Source organism: Prunus persica, chromosome G8 (genome assembly GCF_000346465.2).
Source record: "Prunus persica cultivar Lovell chromosome G8, Prunus_persica_NCBIv2, whole genome shotgun sequence".
In the NCBI taxonomy this organism is placed as follows: Eukaryota; Viridiplantae; Streptophyta; class Magnoliopsida; order Rosales; family Rosaceae; genus Prunus; species Prunus persica.
In genome coordinates this window covers 9,738,115-9,761,625 of record NC_034016.1, presented here as the reverse complement: position 1 = coordinate 9,761,625, position 23,511 = coordinate 9,738,115, and the positions used below count along the sequence as shown (strand labels likewise).

Below are 23,511 nucleotides of genomic sequence, written 5' to 3'. Positions count from 1 at the left end.
TAACATCATTATATTCTCTATTAGGCATTGATAACACTACCGACCAACCACGATGCATCGGGTCGTCAACAAAAAATATTTGTTTGACTTGAGAAGCCAAAACAAATTGGTCATTCCTATGTCCAATTTTACTCAAATCTACAAGGATAAATCCAAGTTCGTCGACTACAAGACCAGAACTATCTATCCAATCACACCTAAAGACTGGGATTGTAAACTTTTGGTAGTCAAGGTCCCAAATTTCTTGAATGACACCATAGAAACCCATATTTGAGAGAATTGGGTTTTATCCTTGGCACTAGCAACTTGCATGGTATGTGCAAGTAAATAAACTCCACTATTTTGAGTTGTCCGCACATCATCTTGTGCCTTGATATTGAATTTAATACCTTTAATAAGATAGCTCCTATATAATGGCACTACCATGTTTGGACCAGCTGCTAGCCACCTTAAATTTTCTGATACGCCATGATTGTCTTCCTCAAGTTCACTTTGAACCTGCAAATTAATCATATCTTAATTCAATCTAATATAGAAATAAGAAGAAAATTAAAAGAGAAATATGTTATTCAAGAACATATACCTTGAAGCGTAGCCATTGAATGAAAGTGCTATTGTGCTTATCCTGCAGCCACTTTGTTCTCTTTCTAAATTTTGGATAAGCAGTCTTGATGTGGATCATATGTTGCCTACATGACACGAAAAATTCAAGCATTACGGTCCCAAATATAGAAGATAAACATAAGAAATAATTTAAAATGGAAACTTAAAGAATAAAACTCATACGTATTCGATATAAGGTAGGACTTCCTCCGTATTATCCAAGACATATAGATGTGCTTGATTCAACAGGTCCTGATCAACTACGCTCACTGTGCAACCTGATAATGGCTTTGAAAGTCCCATCTTTTGGCTTGAAGGCACTCCAACTGTACTAACATCAGATAAATGCTGAGTACAAAACTCTACCGCTTCTTCAGCTATATACCGCTCAGCAATGCAACCTTCGGGACGAGTACGATTCTGAACATACCCCTTCAGCACTTTCATATATCTTTCAAACGGATACATCCACCTAAAATATACTGGCCCACATAGACGAACTTCTCTGACAAGATGTACTACTAGATGAACCATGATATCAAAGAATGAAGGGGGAAAGTACTTCTCAAGCAAACACAGAGTAACTACTACATCTTCTTCCAACTTATCTAGCTTGGAAACATCAACAGTCTTTGCACATATAGCATTGAAGAAGAAGCACAAACGAGTTATTGCATACCTTGCAGGCTTCTCCAAAACAGAACGAATTGCCACAGGGAGTAATTGTTGCATTAAGGTATGACAATCATGTGATTTAAGGCCAAGAAGTCTTGAATCTTGTAAAGATACAAGATTTTTAATATTTGAAGAATAACCTTCAGGGACCTTCATACCATAGAAAGAATTGCAAACCTCTCTCTTCTCTGCTCTTGACAAATTCCAAGGCCCAGGAGGCAAACGAGTACGTCTTTCTCCATACTCGGGTTGCAAATCAGTTTTGACCCCCATGTTCAATAAATCTAATCGAGCAGCAATCCCATCTTTATTTTTTCCAGGGATCTCCAGCAATGTACCAATGATACTATCACAAAGATTCTTCTCAATGTGCATAACATCTAGGGCATGCCTCACAGGAAGGTATTTCCAATACTCGAGATCAAAGAATATTGATTTCTTCTTCCAACAAACTCTGTCACAATTTTCAACCATATGCAGCACTTCTTCTCCGGTTAATGGCTCGGGAGGTATGCCATATTCAGGTTTCCCATTAAAAGCTGCACGTTGCCTCCTATATGGATGATTGATTGGTAACCATTTTCTATGCCCAATGTAACAAATTTTGTGGCCATTTTTCAACCTGTGACTAGGTGTATCATCGCCGCATATTGGACAAGCTTTATATCCTTTAACAACACAACCAGATAAGTTTCCATAGGCGGGGAAATCATTAATTGTCCACATTAATGCAGCTCTGAGTGTAAAGTATTCTCCATTATGTGCATCATACACTCCTCTAATCCCATCCCACAAAGATTTTAAATCATCAATCAAAGGCTCCAAGTAGACGTCTATATCATTTCCGGGTTGTTTAGGACCGAAAATCAATAAGGTTAACATCATGAACTTTCGTTTCATGCACAGCCATGGAGGGAGATTATATGTAACTAAGATAACCGGCCAACAACTATATCTGCTACTTAGAGAACTGTGGGGATTGAATCCATCAAATGAAAGAGCCAATCTCAAGTTTCTCGGCTCATTACCAAACTCAAGCCATTTATCATCAAGAAGTTTCCAAGACGGGGAATCCGCCGGATGAGACATCTGACTGTCAATTGATTTTCTAGCAGCATGCTAAGTCAAACTCTTAGCTGTCTCATGTGATTGAAACATCCTTTTAAGCCTTGGAATTGGAGGAAAATATCACACCACCTTCACTGGCACACCCTCTTTCAAGATTGAATCTTTGCCTTCCTTTCACCTTGAGATACCACAAGTAGGACAATTAGTTGAATCCTCATACTCCTTCCTATACAAGATGCAATCATTAGGGCATGCGTGCATTTTCTCATAACTCAGCCCCAATGCACACAAAGTCTTTTTAGCCTCATACATAGAGGTTGGTATTGTATTTCCTTCTGGAAGCAAATCGCCTTGAAGTATCAATAATTCTGTAAAACAGACATCACTCATCCCATGTTTTGCCTTCAAATTATACAACTTCACTAATGCCGATAACTTCGTGTACTTTCTACAACCAGGGTACACTGGTTGATCTCCATCCCCAATCACATTGGCAAACTCATACGGATCGGAACCAAAATCACCAAAATCATTATCATCCATATCAATTTCTTCAGACACAAAACTGTACCTACTATGGCCATCATCTTCTTCAACATTTCTACTAGCATTAGTAGTTGCTTCCCAAGGTTCTCCGTGAAATGTCCAATTCTTATAGCTTTGGTCAATTCCATTAAAGTATAAGTGATCCCTTATAATTCCAACCCCAAACAACTTCAAATTAACACATTTAACACATGGACAACGGATATGTGTTGTAGTTAGAAGATTTTCTACAGCAAAGTTCAAAAATGCTTCCACCCCAAACTCATATGCCTTCGATCTTCTATCCGAGTGCATCCATGACTTATCCATCTCCGACACTATAACCTAGTATCTATCATAAAGTGAAAATACAGGCAATAACCATCACTATAGCAGATTATACAAAGATCTAATAGCAAGTAATACACAACAGAGACGACGGGTTTTAAACAAAAACAGACGTATTTGGCATATATAGACGACGGATTTTCAACAGACGTCGTCTAATATAAGTAATACAAACGACGGTTTATGAAAAAACCGTCGTGTATAAGTAATACAACGACGGTTTTTTCATAAACCGTCGTGTAATCGTCGTCGTATGCCTAAAAAGGCGTCGTGTCTCAGTTTATTTTCAAGAACCCAAAACCCATTAAGAACACAACATATATATGAAACCAAGCAAGAAACCAACATATACATGAAACCAAGCATGAAAACAATAAATCCATTCCCAATTCAACATAACATAGGGTGATTAAAAGATCCGACAAAATTAAATCCATTCCCAATTCAACATAACAGATAATGTAATCCATGAACCCATTAAACAGAAAATCCATGAACCCATTAAACAGAAAATCCATGAACCCATACCTATAAGCACATTATTAACAGATCGCAAAGCATATACCTAAAACCCTTTAACAAAACAACCTAATATCATTCAATGAATTTACAAGGGGAAGATAGGGTTTGTACTTACAGGTTGGACGAGCTCACAGATTCGACGGAGCCTGGAAAGTGCAACTTTTAATTAGAGCAGAAGTGAGAGAGCGAAATGTTATGTTGCGCGAAATCTGAAAATTTTAGGGTTCAGGGTTAGAAGTATAAGAATAAGAGCAAATCTAAAAAATTTAGGGCGCGCGAAAATTTTTAGAGAGCGCGCTCTTTAAAACGTCGAAAGAAAAACCATGGCGAAAGTTCTACAAGAACCGACGTAAATGTAATATTCCACGACGGAAACACTGAACGTAACGCCGTTTATTTTGACGCTTCATTTTTCGGATTAATTTTAAATTTATTTTGAATATTTTGATATAAAGACGACTGAAAAACCACGTCGGGGTTAAGAAATTGAAAACGTTGTAAATTATAATAGACGACTTACATATTAAATTGACGTCGTTTAAAGTATAAATCATGTCGGATATTTTACTGCACGACGTAACATATGTATTCCACGACTCAACCACCGTCGTTAAAAATTAATACCCTAAACCCTTAAAACTAAATTATATAATTTTAAAAATTAAGTTTATAAAAGGGTTTATGGTTTTACAGCCTAATATATACCCTAGACTACCCAAAAATTATACTTTAAAAATAAACCCCAATAAAATGTGTCTGAAAAACTTGGTGGCAGACCTCCAAATCTTTATCTTTAGAGGAATTCAAATGAAAAATTCACGGACTCGCCATTTCTGTGAGAGATCCGATCCCAGTTAAATAGATCCACTTGGCTTTCCAACCTGCAAGTCTTTGCTGCACTTTCTTCATTATGTAGTTAGTTTTCTTTCTTGACACTCTTTTGTGAATCAAAGGCACTCCTAAAGTACTTACCAATATATAACAACCCTAATCTCTAAACCCTAGACTCTAAACCCTAAACCATAAAACTAGAAGTGATTTTATGACTCATCAAAACAATTTTATTTTGGATGGTCATTTTAAATTTTTGTTATTTAAAATGAATTTTTTCAAGGTTTAGGGGGAAGAAAATATATCAATGACTTCATAGGAGTTGACTTTGCATTTTTCTGATTTATTTTAAATTTATTTTGAATATTTTGATATAAAAATAATAAAATATTCTTATCACAACAACAAACCACGTCGGTGTTAATAAATTGTAGACGTTGTAAATTTTAATAGACGACTAAGTTGTTAAAATGACGTCGTTTAAATGAGAAACCATGACGGATATTTAACTATCCGACGTAAAATATATATTCCACGACTTAACCGCTGTCGTTACAAAGTACTACCCTGAACCCTTAAGAAATTGAAGACGTTGTAAACCATAAACGACTCAATTGTTCAAAGAACGTCATCTAAATATCCTTTTACGTCGGATTTGTTTAAAACGAAACAACAAAAAACGACGGTTTTTGACTTTATTAGGTCGTTGGAAATGTATTACACGTCGGTTACGCAATTTGTATGTTTTTTTTTAATTTAAGAAAACCTCAACAAATTTTTACATTATATATTATAGACAAAATTTGTACATTATACATAAATATCAAGTGTTCAATAATTCCCCTATTCCAGGTGAAGGCAAACAAACTCTGCCCATTCATTCCGGACTTCATCAATTGCTTCTTGGGGGTATGGCGCTTCCTGTTTTCCCTTAGCATACTGCATAAACAATGACTATTAGGGTTTATAAATAAAAAAAAATTCAATCACAGACGACGATATTTTTCATAACCGACGTAGTATATCTATTCAACGACGGTAATTTTACATGACCGTCGTTGATAATACAAAAAACGACGTAAAATGTATGAAGGTAATTTCTTCTTACCTTCTTCTCAAACGCCAAGGAAGGATCCATGATTTTGTCCCTCATGAAGCGCATCACATAATACCCGCATTCGACACTGCTGTGCTTTGGTGTGCCTGACAGAGTTTTCCAAATTACTGCCTTACGGCCTGATCTGGCTATGTGAGAATTATAAATTTTTATAGCACTGTTCACGATGTTTTTGGCCTCTTCATCGACCACATGATTTCCTGGCAGAGGATCCAGAAAATAGACGGTTTCCCTCTTTGCTCTCACAATCAGCAAGATCCAATGACGGCTGCACAAAATTAATATAAAAACGACGGTTATTTACAAAAACGACGTATTATAATATTTCACACGACGAAATAAAGTAGCAATCGACGACATTATATATTTATCATGACGATAAATAACTACCGACGTGGTTAGTAGTTTCAAACGACTCAATAAAATAAAACACCAACGTGGTTAGTTTATACGCTGTCATTTATTGAAAATCATAAAAACAAAATCCTGTTAAGGAGACTAACCCTGGATTGTAAGGCATCATGAAAATCTGTTCACCGTCAGTCCTCTGAAGTCGAGCTGCTACCAGTCATGATCTGTCAGCTATTGTGCCAGAGTTGGCACTAACTGTAGCAGGGTCGATAAAGCCTACCATGCTGCACATATTTGCTTGTTTCAAAACATCGTGTAAGTACCTAAATATATAAAATAATATAAACAAGTCAGCACAAAAAAACACACGACGGTTATGTATAACAAAACGACGTATTATAAAATTTCACACGACGTACTGAAATAGACAACGACGTTATAATATATTTATCACGACGGTACATACTAACGACGTGGTTAGTTAGTTAAGACGACGCAATAACGACGGTACATACTAACGACGTGGTTATTTTAGAATGACAAACCTCATATATACAGCAATGACCGTAGCTCCTATTTCTTCCATGCCTGCAAATTGTGTAATATCTTCAGGCAGGAGGAAGGTATCGCGTTCTTGACCAAACACCTCCTTATCAATTGTAAAGTTCAGGGTCTTATCCTGAGGCACGAGTGTCGTTTCCACATAACGACAAAGGGATTTTAAAGAAGATGGCGCCTCCATATTTGAATAATCAACAACTTCAGAAACCTGTTTAAAGAAATAAAAAAAATGACGTGGTAATTCAATAAAAACGACGGTTTAAGGAATAAAACGTCGTCTGAAAAGAATTTAAACGACGGTGAAAAAATCGTCGTGGTGAATAATTTATTACGTCGTAAAAAAATTCCGCCGTCTAAGTTGTAAACAAACGACGGTTTAAAGAAAAATATCGACGTCTGAAATTTTGAAAAACAAATAAAAGAGGCAAAGTTATGTGAACATACCTGGTCGTCATGCTTTTCTTCATCTTCTTTCTCCTTTCATCTTCTTTTTCTTCTTTCTTCTCTTCATCTATTACGTCGGGAATGACTAACCCCGTCGTCTAAAAACCACAAAGTTTTAAAAATAACGACGTTTAATGGCGTGTAAAACAAGTAAACTAAATACGACGTGGTATTGAAATACAAACGACGGTTTATTTTTAAAATCGTCGTGGTATGTATTTCAAACGACGGTTTATTAATAATAACGACGTCTAATAGTTTTTAAAAAAACAGAGAATTCAAATTTCAGATATGTTACCTTTTCTTCCTGATGTTTCCCATTTTTGGCAGTATCATCCTCAAAATGTAGGGATCTCACATCACCTCCAGAGCAGCTTGCTTTGTCAGACATTGGATTTTTGGGACTTTGGCTAATTCTTGGTTTAAGCATGCTTGGATCAAAATTGGAAATTAATTGGGAAAGTTGACTCAGGAAATGCTCCCTCTCAGCCTCTACCAATTGCTTGGTTCTAGCCTCCATCCTTAAAGCCTCTTCCCTTGCCTTAGCTTCCATCTTTTTATTCTTTTCTTGAAGGAGAACTCTTAAACTGTCCTTTAAACGGTCGTCAAAGCTCAGCCTCTGTGGTTTGGGTAAATTGAAATATTGCCTTGGGGAAATCCCAACACCTACCCCTCTCACTCTGCCTGGATGCTCGGGGCCCAAAGCCATGGTCAGCACATCATTGCTGCCAGATACAGTGACTTTGCCTTCCGAGACTTGTTTTTGCAATTCATCCTAAAACAAAGATATATAAAAAAGTAAGAACAAAAAACACACGACGGTTATTTATATACAAACGACGTATTATATAATTTCAGACGACGCAGTAACATATAAATCGACGTTATTATAATTTATCACAACGGTAGTTATACCGACGTGGTTAGTTTTTAAAACGACGAAATGAATAAACCACCGACGTCTTATGCTTTATTTACAGATAACAGAGGGATGATTCAATATTCACACCTTTAACGACCTTGTTTAAAACATTTCGACGTAGTAATTCAATACAAACGACGCGAAAATGAACCACCGACATCTTATGCTATAATTACAGAAAACAGAGTAGTGATTCCTGATTTAGACCTTTAACGACGTTTTTAAAAAAATTTTGACGTGGTAATATCATTCACACGACGCAAAATATAACATAAGACATAATAAGAATTATTCACAGTTTAATAAAAATTTAAAACAGAGTGAGTAGGCTTACAATTAATTTTGCTTTCTCTGCCACCTTTGGATCCGGGATGTTACCATATTTGTCCTGTCTAGCTCTCTTCCATAAGGTAGATCGATCAATTTCTACCCCAGGCATGGTTTCCTCCAATTGATCCTCCAAACCAGCATATCCTTTTCGAGACAATCGATGATTGTACTCAAGTTTCTCCCTAATCTGTGCATGTTGAGAATGCACAGACTCAAAATCTTTGGATAACCTTGAAGCTACAAAGGCATCCCATTGTGCTTTCTCTATGAATTTATATGTTTCAGGGGGTTGGCTTAATCTCTCCCTGTCATTGGTGTATGGAAGGATATAATGCCTCGTTAGTGTAGACTTGAAATCCTTCCATTTCTTGGCAGCAGAAGCTAACACAGAGTTCTTGCCCCCTTGACCTACCACAAAAGCAATGTCAACTGCTTCCCAAATCTGCTCCTTTATATCCTTGGGGATTTGAGCCCATTTCATGTCCACAAGTGGAACTTTGGAGCGTGCCAACACACCAATGTAGGACTGCATCTCACTATGTGCTTGGCCAATTCCTTTCCCCCTTTTATTGTACTCAACAATTGGCCTGAGTTTCTGAAGTTTTCTCTTCACAACACGAGGCATTGTGCTCATACCTCGACCAGACTTTAAATCATCAGAGATTGTTGTCGTGCTGGTTGGTTCTGTCTCAGCAGATGATGAAGCAAACTTCATCTTCTTCGAAGACTTCTCTTCAGGAGTTACCATTCCAAGCTCCTTACCTCCATTTTTCTTGGAGCCAGAGTCCTTACTTTGGTCTTGGTGAGAAACCATTTTTACAGACAAAACTGCAAGTGAAAATATTTCAGGAAAAGATTAAGAACACAAACGACGGTTATTAATAAAATACGACGTATGATATGATTTTAAACGACGCAATGAAATAATCTCAGACGTAATAAATGTTTAAAACCAAGGTAATTAAACAACGACGAAATAATATAAAATAAGACGTAATAATAACTTATTACGTCGATATTTACCGGACGACGTAATAATTAACTATAAACGACGAAATATTTATATAACGTCGTGGTATTGATGTTCACACGACGTCAATAGTAATATACCGTCGTCTATATAAGGATCCAAAACCCTTCTTTCTTTCTCTGTGAATGTTTGATTGCAGATTTGATTTTTCTGAACCATGGTTTTTGTTTTCTAATTTGATAAAATACAAGGCCAAGAAAGAAAGTTTTGGAATCTTATATAGACGACGGTATTTTAATATGACGTCGTGGTATTAACATTCACACGACGTAAAACAATAAGATACTGTCGTCTATATTAGATACCAACCCTACTTTCTTTTTCTTTATATTTTATCAAATTAGGGAAAAACAAAAACCATTGTTCAGAGAAATCAAACCTGCAATTAAACAAGCAAATAAAAAAAAGACTATAATTTTAAAAACAACTTTGTCAATTTTCAGACGACGCTAGAACGACTGACGAACCGTCGTGGTCTACATATTTAACCACGTAAATAAGAAGCTACCGTCGTCTTATTTAGTTGAGGTAGTTGTCTTCAAAGTTGGAAACTTTCCCTCTTTGTCTGTATATTTTATCGAACTTGGAAAGAAGTAAAATGATTTTGGCCAGAAAAAAGGTAAAAAGATTTTTCAAACAAAAAACGTATGAGCATGCAAAACAGCAACCAAAATAGTGAAAATGAAAGCTTACCTTTTGCGTGCAATGAAAGCAAGAGGAAGACGATGTTTAAGTTCAGAGACGACGAAGAAGACGAGAGGAAGACGATGAGATACTCTGACAGTGCTCTGACAAGGAAAAAAGTCTAAAAGTTTTCTCTGGGAGATTGAAATTTTTAATCGGGTTTGGAAACAGCGCATGTGTAAGTCAGGTAGACGAAAAGTTGCTTACATACAAAACCATTTCAAAAAAATAATTCGGCGGTTACATATAACTACGACGTATAAATTACAAAATACGACGGTACATTTAACTTCGGACGTGGTAAATAAATACGACAGTAGTGTTGTAGGTACCGTCGTAGTAAACTCAAAAATTAAAGTACATAAGTAATAACTCGCGTCATGGTAGATTATTTAACACGTCGTTTTTATTAATGTACCGACGTGGATTTCTGTAATATATGTCGGTCATACCGACGTTGATTTTACAATTTAAATGGCGGTTTTTTTGTAAGGACCGCCGTTGGTTTTAAAAATTTATTCTATAAATTTGTCGCTTTCATTCATTTTCGGTTTACATTTAGGGTTCCAAGTTCTTCCTCTCTCAGAGACACTGTCTCTCACGTCTCAAAGACAATAATTTGGATGTCTTTCTCAAAGAGAAATTGAGCTTAGTCGCATCAAATATATGTCCACAAGAAGAAGCTTGTCAACTAGCCTTCTCACTTCCTTGATCAAGCCTGATAGGACACTTAGTGCTTCTGAATACTCCTTGCTTTCCATCAAAAGAGATGCAAGCCTGGCCTCCACTCGCTGTCGAAAGAAAGTTCGCTTCTCAGGGAAATCTGAAGATCAGATGTGCCTGATCCTCTGCTTGATTTTCTTGGCTAAGAAGATCCGTCAGATTTGTGATAGCCTCTTCCTTTATCCGTAGAGCTTCAGAAGAAGAAGATGGGTTTCAAGAATGCGATAAAGAATAGAAATGGCTTCAGATGGCCTCTAAAGCATGAGCAATCGAATCAGTAGTTGCTGGGAGATATGATGAAGACATTGTCAATGCTTTGAACTATACAAGTCCTGCAGAAAGATAAAGGACCAAACTGTTAAAGAAACTGAAACAACGGCGGTTTTCTGCTCTACCGTCGTCTTTTCTCGTCGTCTATATTAAGGTAAGATGGCGGTGGATTTATAATTACCGACGTAGATTATTTTGTTAAACGTCGTTAAGTATACTACAACCGATGTGGATTTTATTTTTAAATTATAAATAGAGTTTTTTTTCCCGAATTCTTTCAGTTTTAGTTTTCAATTACAAAGCGTGATAAATAGATTTTTCTTTCCCGAGGAAATTTAAAATGAGGAAAATTAATGTTCTAGAATTTGTAAACTAACACGACGCAATATTACTAACCCGAGGAAGTTATAAATAGATTTTGCTTTCCCGAATAAATTTTAAATTAATTCAGTTTGAAACAACGACGGGTTTTTGTGATGCCGTCGTTTTTAACTAACACGACGTAATATTTATTTTGCGACGTGGAATCTTTTCATTTAACGTCGTTAGGTTTTATATAACCGACGTGGATTTGAATTTTTAAATTATGAATAGAATTTTTTTTCCCGTGACCTTTCAGTTTATTTTTCAATTACAGTGCGTTATAAATAGAGTTTTTTTTTCCGGAGGAAATTTAAAATGAAGGAAATTAATGTTCTGGAATATGTAAAGTTTCTTTTTTGGATGACAGATTTAAATAAAATAAGAATATAAAAACAACGACTGTTTTTGTATTACTGTCGTCGTTTTTCGTTGTCTTAAGTAAGACTAAGACGACGTAATATATTTGTTGAGCGACGTTGATTTGTTTTTTAAACGTCGTTAGGTATAATATAACCAACGTTGAAAATTGTCTCTCTGATTGCAAATTTGCAACGACGTTAGGTATAATATTTGTAGATACACAAACGCACACACATCATCAACTTCCAAAAAATTGTCTCTCTGATTGCAAATCTGTGTCATCTGTTAAGATTATGATGTGGAACAGAGTTCCATCTGGTAAGATTTCGTAACCCTTGGGATCTCAGACAAATCTGATTATGTCGGCGGTTTTCTATATAAACCGTCGTGGTTATTTCAATTCTTGTCATTAAGTAGATCTACCGACGTAGGATAAGAAAATCAAAGAAAAAAATTGTTAACAAAAATTCTTATTAAGACGACGGTTTAAATTAAAGGTACGACGTATAAAATGAATAAATACGACGTTAAATTTTATTGTACGATTTAAAGATAACGTCGTAGAACTATACGAGAATGACGTCGATATATTTATATTTTCCGTCGTTGTACATTAATTTAATACGGCGATATTTTGTATTTTAAAGCCGTGGATTTGTTTGTAATTATACGGCGTCTTATACGAAAACCTCATCGTGTTATTTTATGAGTAAAAACGGCGGTTTTTATTGAAATCGTCGTCTTTACTTTCTACGTCGGTCGATTCATAACTTCTGCCGTTCTTTGTTGGCATTGATTTTACACTACGGAAATCTGTTTCAAATAGACGTCGGTTGTTTAATTAGGTACGTCGTTGTTTTTGAACAGCCATTTGAATCTCCATTTTTTAGTTGTCTAAGGTGGTATTACACGACGGTGTTTTTAGAACCATCGTCTTTTTAAAAACCACGACGGTTTTCACTTAGACCGTCGTTGTTTTCTGGTCGTCTTTTTCACTTTTTGTAGTAGTGTAACCATTTGGTGAAATTGAAAACCATGGGGTATAAATTGATGAAATTGAATCATAGGGTGTAAATTAATGAAATTAAAACTCGGGGTCCATATTGAGAATGACCCCAAACCTTCAGGGAGCCTTTTGACATTAGCCCAACAAATTATATAAATTCAAACTTGAATATATAAAAATCTAAAATATGTTAATACATTCAAATCTAATGCATAAACAAGATAAATACTTGTAACAATTCAATAATTGCTTTTTCTTTTTTTAGTTCCAAGAGTGTTGTTTTTTTTAATAAATTATGGCTACTTGGTTAGAATTAGTACAAAGAAATCCAATGAAATTTTAAACTTCAAATAATAAACAAAGAACAATATAACTTGGAATTTGAGAAATCCCACTCTACAAACAAACTTAAAACTTCCAAATTTGCAATCAATTAGAGCTTAAAAGAGTTGAAACACCCATGTTACTTTTTAAAAAATATTAAAACAATATATAATAAATATAATAAAAAATTTAAAAATTAGGGCCCCCTGGATAGTGGGCCCAGGGCAGTTGCACTTACCACTCTTGTCTAGGGTCGGCACTGCTAGTACTTCAATTTTGTACTGGTGGTATTGATGGTAGGGTCGATTGGATTCGACTGGGTGGTGGTGCAATTAGCAGGTGGCTAGTCTGTTTGTGGTGATTGTGGTTCGATTGCCCTGTAGTGGCTATTGGGTGGTGTTTGACGATGGTGGTTATGCTGGTCGCTTATGCACTATTTTTTTGCCAATATTCTATGAAAATGATATCATTTTGATGTTTGATGCGTTTTCAATGCATTTGAACTAAAAGGTTCAAAAGGTTTTCTGCAATTTCTCAAACTCACCATTGAACGCAATCTAAGAATGAAAATGGAAAACGGCCTCTGAGCCCTAATTTTTCATAAAAAAATTTGATCACGAAGATTGAACTTCAATTTCTCAAGAATTCATAGACACATCCAATAACAGGAGTTGGCAAGAGCTGGTGCAAAAGCCAATGGGCCAACTCTTTGAACCTGAGCTCGATTCATTCCACGTGTATTAAAATATTTTTGCAAACACAAAATTATATAATTTTTAATATAAAATAAAGAAAAATTAGATTGCAATTCTGATGACAAAAAAATGTGTCTCTTTTTATTCCCATATATATCAACAACTACAAAATGAATGAATTAATCAGATGGTAAATTAAATACAATAAAACAAATGATTAAAATTCATAAAACCCCCGCTGTACTTTCCCTCTTTACATAAGCATGGCGACAGAGAAAACCCCAACGGCCACGGAACCGGCGAGGGAGAACCTGTTCAAAACTACACCGTTGGGTGCAGGAGCTTCTGTGGGGGATCCCGAGACCGAAGAAGGGGGAGAGGGGGCCGGAGATTCAGGAGAAGACGATGGGGGAGAAAGTGGAGAGTCTGCGACCGGAGGTGTAGAAGGAGCAGCCGAGGGTGGAGTGCCCGAAGGAGAAGGTGAGGTACTCAAAGGAGAAGGTGAAGCAGCGGGTGGAGTGCTCAAAGGAGAAGGAGCGGCGGCGGGTGGAGTGCTCAAAGGAGAAGGGGCAGAGGCAGGGGATTGTGCCCTTGTTGAGGCCACCAAGAGGGCAGCCATTAGCACCAAAACGACGGCGTTGGATTGGGCCATTGTAGAAGAGCGAATGAAGACAGAGAAAGTGATGGGGTTTAAGAGGCAGGCAGATCAAGATTAAGAAGCGAAGAATGGGTTAAAGGAGAGAAGGGAGAGGGCTTTTTATAGGGGAGGGCTGAGGAGAGTTTGGTGAATAGATCCCCGTTGATTTTGAGAAATTTCTAAGGGGTTTGGACGGTGCAGATTTTGTGGTTGGGATGAAAGGAAATATTACGTAGCAAGCAAGCTGGACTTGGTTAGAAAAGTCTGACCAGAACGCGGTTGTCGTATTGGCTGGGTTTTAGTGGCTGTTAGATGTAAAGGTTTTAGTGACTTCGACAACCAGGAAGAAGTTAGGCGGCAAAAGAAAGGCTGAGCAACAGCATTAAATCAGATTTGAACCATGAGTCTCTACTGAACCAACTTATCGAATAAAGTCATGTTTGGGCAGCTCACCATCAGCACACAGATCAAAGCACTCAAGTTCACTAGTTTCACTCGCAAAGAAAGGACTAACAACAGTTTCGAGCCATCCCTTCACCAAGCGTGCGGATTCAAGAACCAAGAAGCTTATATGAATCAGCAGAGCACAACTCTAAAAATACACAACTTTCCTCCCATAAAAAGACTTTACACTCGATCAACACATGATTGATCCCGTTGAAACTCAATTATTTCTCAATGTATTAGAATATCTAGTTGACAATTCCTCAGTTATCTTTTAATGTTATTACTCTGTCAACAATTGATATCGATTTCTAGTCACTAGGGTTGTTGTTTTTCTCTTTACCATTCTGTCAGTTTACTAGTTTTATCAATTTAATTTTCAGTTGCTTTCCTTTAAACGCTTGATGTAATTGATTGAATCGCGAAATCTGCAGTTTTAAATCATGCTTTCTGATTGCATTTAAGTTTATAAAGTGTTCATTTATCTTTTTTTTGTTTAATTTAATATTGAACTAGAAAATACTAGAGTCTCTGTTAGGAAAGCTAGCTTGATCTAGGGTTTTCTGGCACGATCTTGGTCGTATTAGTATGATCTTGATGTTTCTTGGGTTTTAAGTAAACTCTCTTTTTAGTTGGATCCAACATATGAGAGGACAAAATACTATTCACATAGTGTGCTTGGTCCCACTTCTCTCCTCATGGGGTGAATAGTTATCCTAATATATCATTGTATAAATACAACAATGTAATCATTCTTCAATTCAATGAGATATTGTATTCTTCATTTTGTTGTTCTCTAGTTTATTAGGTAATAAATCAATAGCATTTTACTGTACTAATATATTATTTGTCAATGTTATAAATGCAGTGGATGGTATGAATACACATAATTATTTTTTTTATAAATAATATTCTCCTCTAATCTAATCTAAATAACGAAGAAGAGGATTTGAACTCGAATATAGAGTGAAGTGGGATGTCGTGCTTTCATTTTTCTAATGTGTTGCATGTATTTTTCATGTCGAATTATATATGTACTGCGGGCATGGTATTAAATTAAACTAGTTTTAGTATGGGAATTCTTTTCAAGACAGTGAGCAGTTTTCTATGTAACCTCTTGTTTTCATTTTATTGCGAAAGGAAATAGGATACTTGAACTTTGGTGACCATAGAAAATCAGTACTTCCTCAGAAAAAAAAAAAAAAAAATCTTTCGATTTCTTACTACGTAGCATGTAAATAATATTCATATATAGCTAAATTTATCGCTTGCATAAATTATAACTTAATTATCCCTCGCATAAATTCTAACTTAATCTATCTCTCGCATAAATTATTATAGCTTAATCTATCTCTCGCATAACTTAAACTTAAAGGTAACAGAAAGGCCAGTGTTGATCCCATATAAAACAAACTGTCGGCCAAATGGAAGCAAATCGGTTTAGAGCTTAGGCCGTGGTCATAGAGAATATCTAGTTGGAGATGCTGACCCTTCAATAGGGGCTGATGTGGGGATCATGGCCGATGGTTCTAACACAAAGAGCTGGATGCGTGAGTTGGATGCAATTCTCCCCTTGAGAATTTATCAAAAATAGCCAAAACTTGACCCCTAATTTCAAAAATATCAGTTTTTGTAAAAAAAATTTCAAATATAGCAAAAAACTCACCTAAATAGACACAAATACTCTCAAATTTAAAACCCAGATAAACCTAAAAAAGAAAACCCTATTAGATTGGGAATCTTTGTACGTAGAGTTTGTTCGCAGACGTATTGCTGTCATAGTCGAACGATGAGTGTAGTTCTTCCTTGGTTCTTTGTTTATTCTTCATCTATATTTATAAAATTTCAATTATGATTTTGCTTCCTTAGTTCTTCGTCAATTTCTTACTCGTTTCTTCGTTTATTCTTCATCTATATTTATAAAATTTCAATTCTAGTTTTGCTGACTTAACTCTTGAGCCCTATCCAAAGTGCTATGATTTAATATTGTCAATTCACTTTGAGCCTACATCAAAGGTTAGTGTATATAGGCTTGGAAAATTATTGAGTTTGGTAATTGCGTTCTTGTTCACATAGCTATATAGAAAATTTGTCTTTTACCCTCAAGAATCTGCATGTAAACGAATTTTGGTCTCCCGTGAGTTCATCTGTGTTATATGAGATGAATAATCTGGCAGGCCCTTCTAGATAAAAATGTAAGCCGTAGTTATGGAAGTGAAAGAAATGCTGTAGTGATTTAGCCAAAGCATATGATTGTTGAGATGCTTTGGTCCTTTAGTCAATTATATGTTAATTTGCCAAAAGGGATGCTTTGAGTAAATGACTGCATGCAAGTGGAAGAGAGGCTAGTATATCTAGTAGGTAGCTTAGCCAAGAGTTGATTTGTAGTTGTTACTGACAGCTAAATATAAATTATTTTGGCACCATTGCATTCCGTTCAGTAATAACAGTTGATTAACTCAGTACCCCCACTTAAGGGCAAGGGTGGTTAACAGAATTAACGGATCAATAATAGGAATAACCGACATACATTTCATTTGAAGACAAATGGGAGAGAAGAAGAAAGAAAAGGAAGAGAGAGGGAGTGATGCTAGAGACAAACGGAAGAAGAAAGAAAAAAGAAATGAAAAAGAAATAGAGAGGTGATTGGAGAAGTTTTTGAAGGAAATATTCCAAAGTTTTATTTAATAAGGTTTTTTTTATAGGTTTTTGTGAGTTTTAAATTTGAGGGCGTTTGTGTCTATTTAGATGAGTTTTCTGCTTTGAATTTTTTTATAAAAATTGACATTTTTGAAATTAGGGGTCAAGTTTTGGCTATTTTTGATAAATTCTCCATTGAAGAAACGCCAATCTTCATGAAGATATTCTTCATTGAAGAATAAGACTTGCTGGGATACTGTTATCCCTAGTAAATATTGGCGAGTCCTTACTTAGTTAGGATTTGGGTTCCTTACTATGTTAGGATTTTGGTTACTTATCCATTTATCTAGTCCTATTATAATTGAAATTTATTGCCTATTATAATTTAGATATATTTTCTATTTTATTTAGGGTTAACACATCTTTGTACTTGTATAAATACCTCCATATTGGAGAAGAATAACAATATGAACATTTATGAGCATAATTGAATATTTGCCCTACTTTGTTTGACAATAAACATTCAATCTTGTCCCTTATAGAGGCCACAATCCTAAATCTGTAGCAGTTCTTAAAAATATCATGAAATAAAACCTCAATATAAGGATTTTGAAAGGATTTTTTAAATTTATTTTTCATTTATAAAAAAGAAAAAAAAATCAGTTAAGAACTGTTTTAGAATGTGTACAACCAGAAAAAAAAAAAATAGACCTAGGGTATTTTATTTAAAATGCATCTTTTACCAACAAAATAAAAATCAATCGCGATACGATATAGTACTAAAGAGTACAAACATGTCAATCAATCAAAAACTCAAAAACACCATAGAGTTTTTTAATTCATATTATTTGAGCTTTATATCATCTTATCAAGTGTTTTTATGTGCTGTTTCAGTTTCAGATTTTTGGAAAAAAAATATAAAGAATTAAACATTTATAACACAAATGAAAACTAATAATTAAAATTTTTGTAGGATACATACCCGACTATCTCCTTCGTCCACACGCTTGCTACTTCCTCAAATTGAACTTCCTCGCCATCATTGGCTGCTACTCCCTGACCGTGATGGTTACCATCATTGACTGCTACCTGACCCCCAACAACCATTCTACCATAGTAAATAGATGTAGTGACTGCAGCTTCATATTGAAGGTTGTTGTAATATGATGGTGATTTTTGTCCAGGTAAATGTCGTGGTGCTCCTTCTTGTTCATCCATTGTGATGGGTTTCCCTCGTTAGTGGAGAAGAGAAAAAGAAGAAAAATAAAAATAAAAATAAAATGAAAGAAAGAACGGGAAAAATTGAAGAAAACAAATGGAAGTGAAAATGAGAAAAACTCTCCCTCATGCATGGCCACCAATTAGTTAGGAATGCTGGCTATAAAAGCAGTTGCCTTCTTTCAGTTCAACGCATCCCTTAGAAAATCAAAACTTAGACAGTTTTGAGAGATATGAAAACCTCACTTGTGTGAGAGAGAAAATCCGTTTGAGAGAAAAACTAAGAGAGAGTTTAGCCACTGGTGTTCGGTGATATTATTTTTCTTAGTGGAAGATAGAGTGTTAATTTTGCCCATTTTATTTACACAAGGTTGGGAGAAGTCAGATCCTGGGACTGCCATATTTATTTATTGGCTCTTTGATTTTTCGTCATCTTTCCCAACAAATGGTATCAGAGCTTCGGCTCAAAAATTATATTATTGTATAATTTAAGATGGAGGATTCATCGTCGTCATCATCAACAACAATGTTAAAATTGACTGCATCCAATTACTCAATTTGGAAGCTAAGAATGGAGGACATCCTTTACTGCAAGGATTTGTACGAGCCCCTTCAATTGCTAAGACAAAAACTAGCAGGGAAGTCAGACGATGCATGGAGCATTCTGAATAGAAAAGCTGTCGGACAAATCCGACAATGGGTGGATCAAAGTGTGTTCCACCATGTGGCACAAGAGACGGATGCATACAAATTATGGACAAAATTGTCGTCCATGTACGAGTGGAAGACCACTCAAAATAAAGCATCGGTTATCCGACAATTGGTAAACCTTAAGTACAGAGATGGTCGAAGTGTTACCGAGCATCTCAGTAACTTCCAAGGTTTGATCAACCTGTTGACGAATATGAAGATGGTGCTTGATGATGAGTTACAAGCATTAGTGTTACTCAGCTCTTTGCCTGATAACTGGGATACACTAGTAGTATCCTTAAGCAATTCAGCTCCTTAAGGTGTTCTTACATTAGACATAATTAAAGATAGCATGTTCAATGAAGAAGCAAGAAGGAAAGAACAAGGTGTAGTAGCCGAGTTAGAAGCCCTCGTCTCAGAGTATCGTGGAAGAACTAACAATAGAAAATTCCACAGGCCAGATAAGTCAAAGGGCAAGTTAAGAGATGGCTCGAGAGGAAGGTCCAATACAAGAAAGGACCTAGAATGTTACCATTATGGAGGGATAGGCCATATGAAGAGAGAGTGCAGGTTGTTTAAACGAGAGCAAGATAAAGGTAACGGAAAGAGTGATACCAGGCACACGACTGCAACTACCTCTAGTGGAAATGAGTTAATTATTCTCTGTGTGATGGCTTCATTAATTTTTCCTCTCAAAATACATGTTGGATAGTAGATTCTGGTGCATCATTTCATGTCACCTCATGGAGGGACTTCTTTAGATCTTACACCAATGGAGATTTTGGTAATATGAGGATGGGAAATGACAAATTGTCCAAGATCGTGGGAAGAGGAGATATTTCCCTTGAAACCAACACAAGTTGTCACTTGGTCCTCAAGGATGTGAGACATGTTTCAGACATGCATCTCAATCTAATCTCCACTGGATTACTTGACGATAAAGGATACACCAATGTCTTTGCTGAAGGGAAATGGAAACTTAGCAAGAACTCTCTTGTCCTAGCACAAGGGAAGAATGAGAGCACCCTATACATGACACATGCAAAAGTCAGTAATGGGTACGTAAATGCTCTCGCAGAAAACTCGATCGAGCTATGTCATAAACGGCTCAGTCACATGAGTGAGAAAGGGCTACAAATTCACCCCAATGAGAGGCACTGACTGGGATGAAGAAATGCATGCCTCTAAAATCATGCACACAATGCTTGGCTGAAAAGCAACATAGAGCTTCGTTTCAACATGGTCATGCACAAAGAAAATCCAATGTATTTGTATGATCCCACATCAACCAACGGAGAGGGGGTGATGTGCCTTATATGTGCACACCCGCATCCATCTAGTACGAGGCCTTTTGAGAGCTCACTGGCTTCAGAGTCGTAGGAACTCTGAAGTTAAGCGAGTTAGGGGCCAAAGCAATCCCAGGATAGGTGACCCACTGGGAAGTTGGTCGTGAGCTCCCAGAAATAAAATCGTGAGGGCCAGAGAAGGGGGGCCCAAAGTGGACAATATCGTGCTACGGCGGAGTTGATCCCGGGATGTGACAATTTGGTATCAGAGCCACTCTGCCGTGTGGTGCGAGTGTGCCGACGAGGACGTCAGGCCCTTAAGGGGGGTGGATTGTAAGATCCCACATCAACCAATGGAGAGGGGGTGATGTGCCTTATATGTGCACACCTGCATCCATCTAGCACGAGGCCTTTTGGGAACTCACTGGCGTCGGAGTCGTAGGAACTCCGAAGTTAAGCGAGTTGGGGGCCAGAGCAATCCCAGGATGGGTGACCCATTGGGAAGTTGGTAGTGAGCTCCCAAAAATAAAACCGTGAGGGCCAGAGAGGGGCCCAAAGCGGACAATATCGTACTACGGCGGAGTTGATCTCGGGATGTGACAGTATTGGATGTTGTGTACTCTGATGTTTGTGGTCCTATGACCACTAGTACTCTTGGTGGTGCAAGATATTTTGTCACCTTCATTGATGATCATTCCAGGAAGGTATGAGCTTATGCACTTAGAACAAAAGATCAAGTGTATGAAGTTTTCAAGCAGTTTCATGCTAGCGTTGAACGAGAGACTGGTAGAAGTTTGAAATGTATGTGCACCGATAATGGAGGAGAATATATAGGGGCGTTTAGAAACTACTGTAGAATTAATGAAATCAGGCATGAACGATCTGTTCTGAAGACTCCTTAGCATAATGGCATAGTTGAGAGAATGAACAGAACAATTATTGAAATAATAAGAACAATGTTATCTCATGCCAAGCTGCCCAAAAGTTTTTGGGGTGAAGCCCTGATGACTGCGGTTGATGTAATCAACATTTCTCCTTTATCACCTTTGAATGGTGATGTCCCGAACAAGTTCTGGTCGGGAAAAGACGTTTCCTACAATCATTTGAAAGTTTTTGGTTGTAGAGCTTTTGTTCATATTCCTAAAGACGAGAGATCCAAGCTCGACACGAAGTCGAAAGAATGTATATTCGTAGGATATGGGAATAAAGAATTCGGTTACAAGTTATGGGATCCTGTAGCTAGAAATATTATTATAGGTAGAGATGTTGTCTTCTTTGAAGATCAGAACATTGAAGACATTCGAAGAGGTGATAAACCTGATAATCCTAGAGAATATCTAGCTAACTTGGATCCAATTCCTCCTCCATTAGAGCACAATGATGGGCGAGATGAATCTAATGATACTGATGATCCAGCTAGTGATCCTATTATAAATGAACCAGTTGATGATGACATGAGTGATGGTCATACAACTGATGGTATAATAGATGATGCAGCAGATAAGGGGCAAAAAGCACAAGCCCATGAAGAGCCAGTGGCCGAATTCCAACCAAAAAGATCGACCAGGGTACGGAGACCTCCGAGTAGGTATTCTCCAGATGATTACGTTCTCCTAACTGATGGGGGAGAACGAGAATGCTATGAAGAAGCATTGACTCATGATCAACAAGATGAGTGGTTGAAAGCCATGCATGAAGAGATACAATCTCTACATGAGAACCGTACATATGATCTGGTGAACCTACCAAAAGGTAGAAGAGCACTCAAGAACAAATGGGTGTATCGACTGAAGACGGAAGAAAATAACTCTAAGCTCAGGTTTAAGGTAAGGCTAGTTGTGAAAGGTTTCAGTCATAAGAAAGGAATTGACTTTGAAGAGATTTTCTCACCCGTAGTGAAGATGTCATCCATACGGGTTGTACTCGGTTTGGGTACAAGCCTGAATCTTGTGATCGAACAGCTAGATCTGAAGACAACTTTTTTTCACGGGGATCTTGAAGAAGAAATCTACATGGAGCAGCCAGAAGGATTCAAAGTCAAAGGAAAAGAAGATTTGGTATGTCGGCTGAAGAAGAGCTTATATGGACTCAAGCAGGCACCTCGACAATGGTACAAGAAGTTTGATTCCTTCATGATTGAACACAAATATTGGAGGACTACTTCAGACCATTGTGTATTTGTGAAAAGATTTGATGATGGTGAATTCATCATACTTTTTCTCTATGTCGATAACATGTTGATCGTAGGACAAAACAGTGACAAGATTAGCAAGCTGAAGAAAGAGTTGAGCAAGTCTTTTGCTATGAAAGACTTAGGACCCGTAAAACGAATCCTCGGTATGAGTATATCTCGTGATAGAAAAAATCGGAAGTTGAGGTTATCACAAGAAAGTTATATCGAGAAGGTACTAAACCGGTTTAACATGGATAAAGAAAAACCAATTTCTACTCCATTTCCTAATCACTTCAAGCTTAGTTCAAAGCAGAGTCCTACATGTGAGAAAGAAAAAGAAAACATGGCTATGGTGCCATATTCCTCAGCTGTTGGTAGTCTGATGTAAGCAATGATTTGCATGAGGCCAGACATAACGCATGCAGTCGGCGTTGTAAGCAGATTCCTGTCTAAACTAGGCAGAGAGTATTGGAATGCTGTGAAATGGATTCTTAGATATCTTAGGGGTACTTCCAAAATGAGTTTGTGCTTTGGAGGTGGAAAACCTGCATTGATTGACTACACAGATGCAGACATGGCAGGAGATCTTGATTCCAGAAAATCTACTTCAGGATACCTGATTACATTTTCAGGGGGAGCAGTTTTGTGGCAATCAAAGTTACAAAAATGTG

At 36.9% G+C, this 23,511-nt stretch overlaps 1 protein-coding gene across 1 annotated transcript; it reads left to right on the top strand.

Moving 5' to 3' along the window:
• On the top strand, window positions 14,016–14,468 carry LOC109950844 (glycine-rich protein 1-like). The gene has a single exon (XM_020570986.1). It carries the CDS (start codon window positions 14,016–14,018, stop codon window positions 14,466–14,468), a length of 453 nt encoding a protein of 150 aa, XP_020426575.1.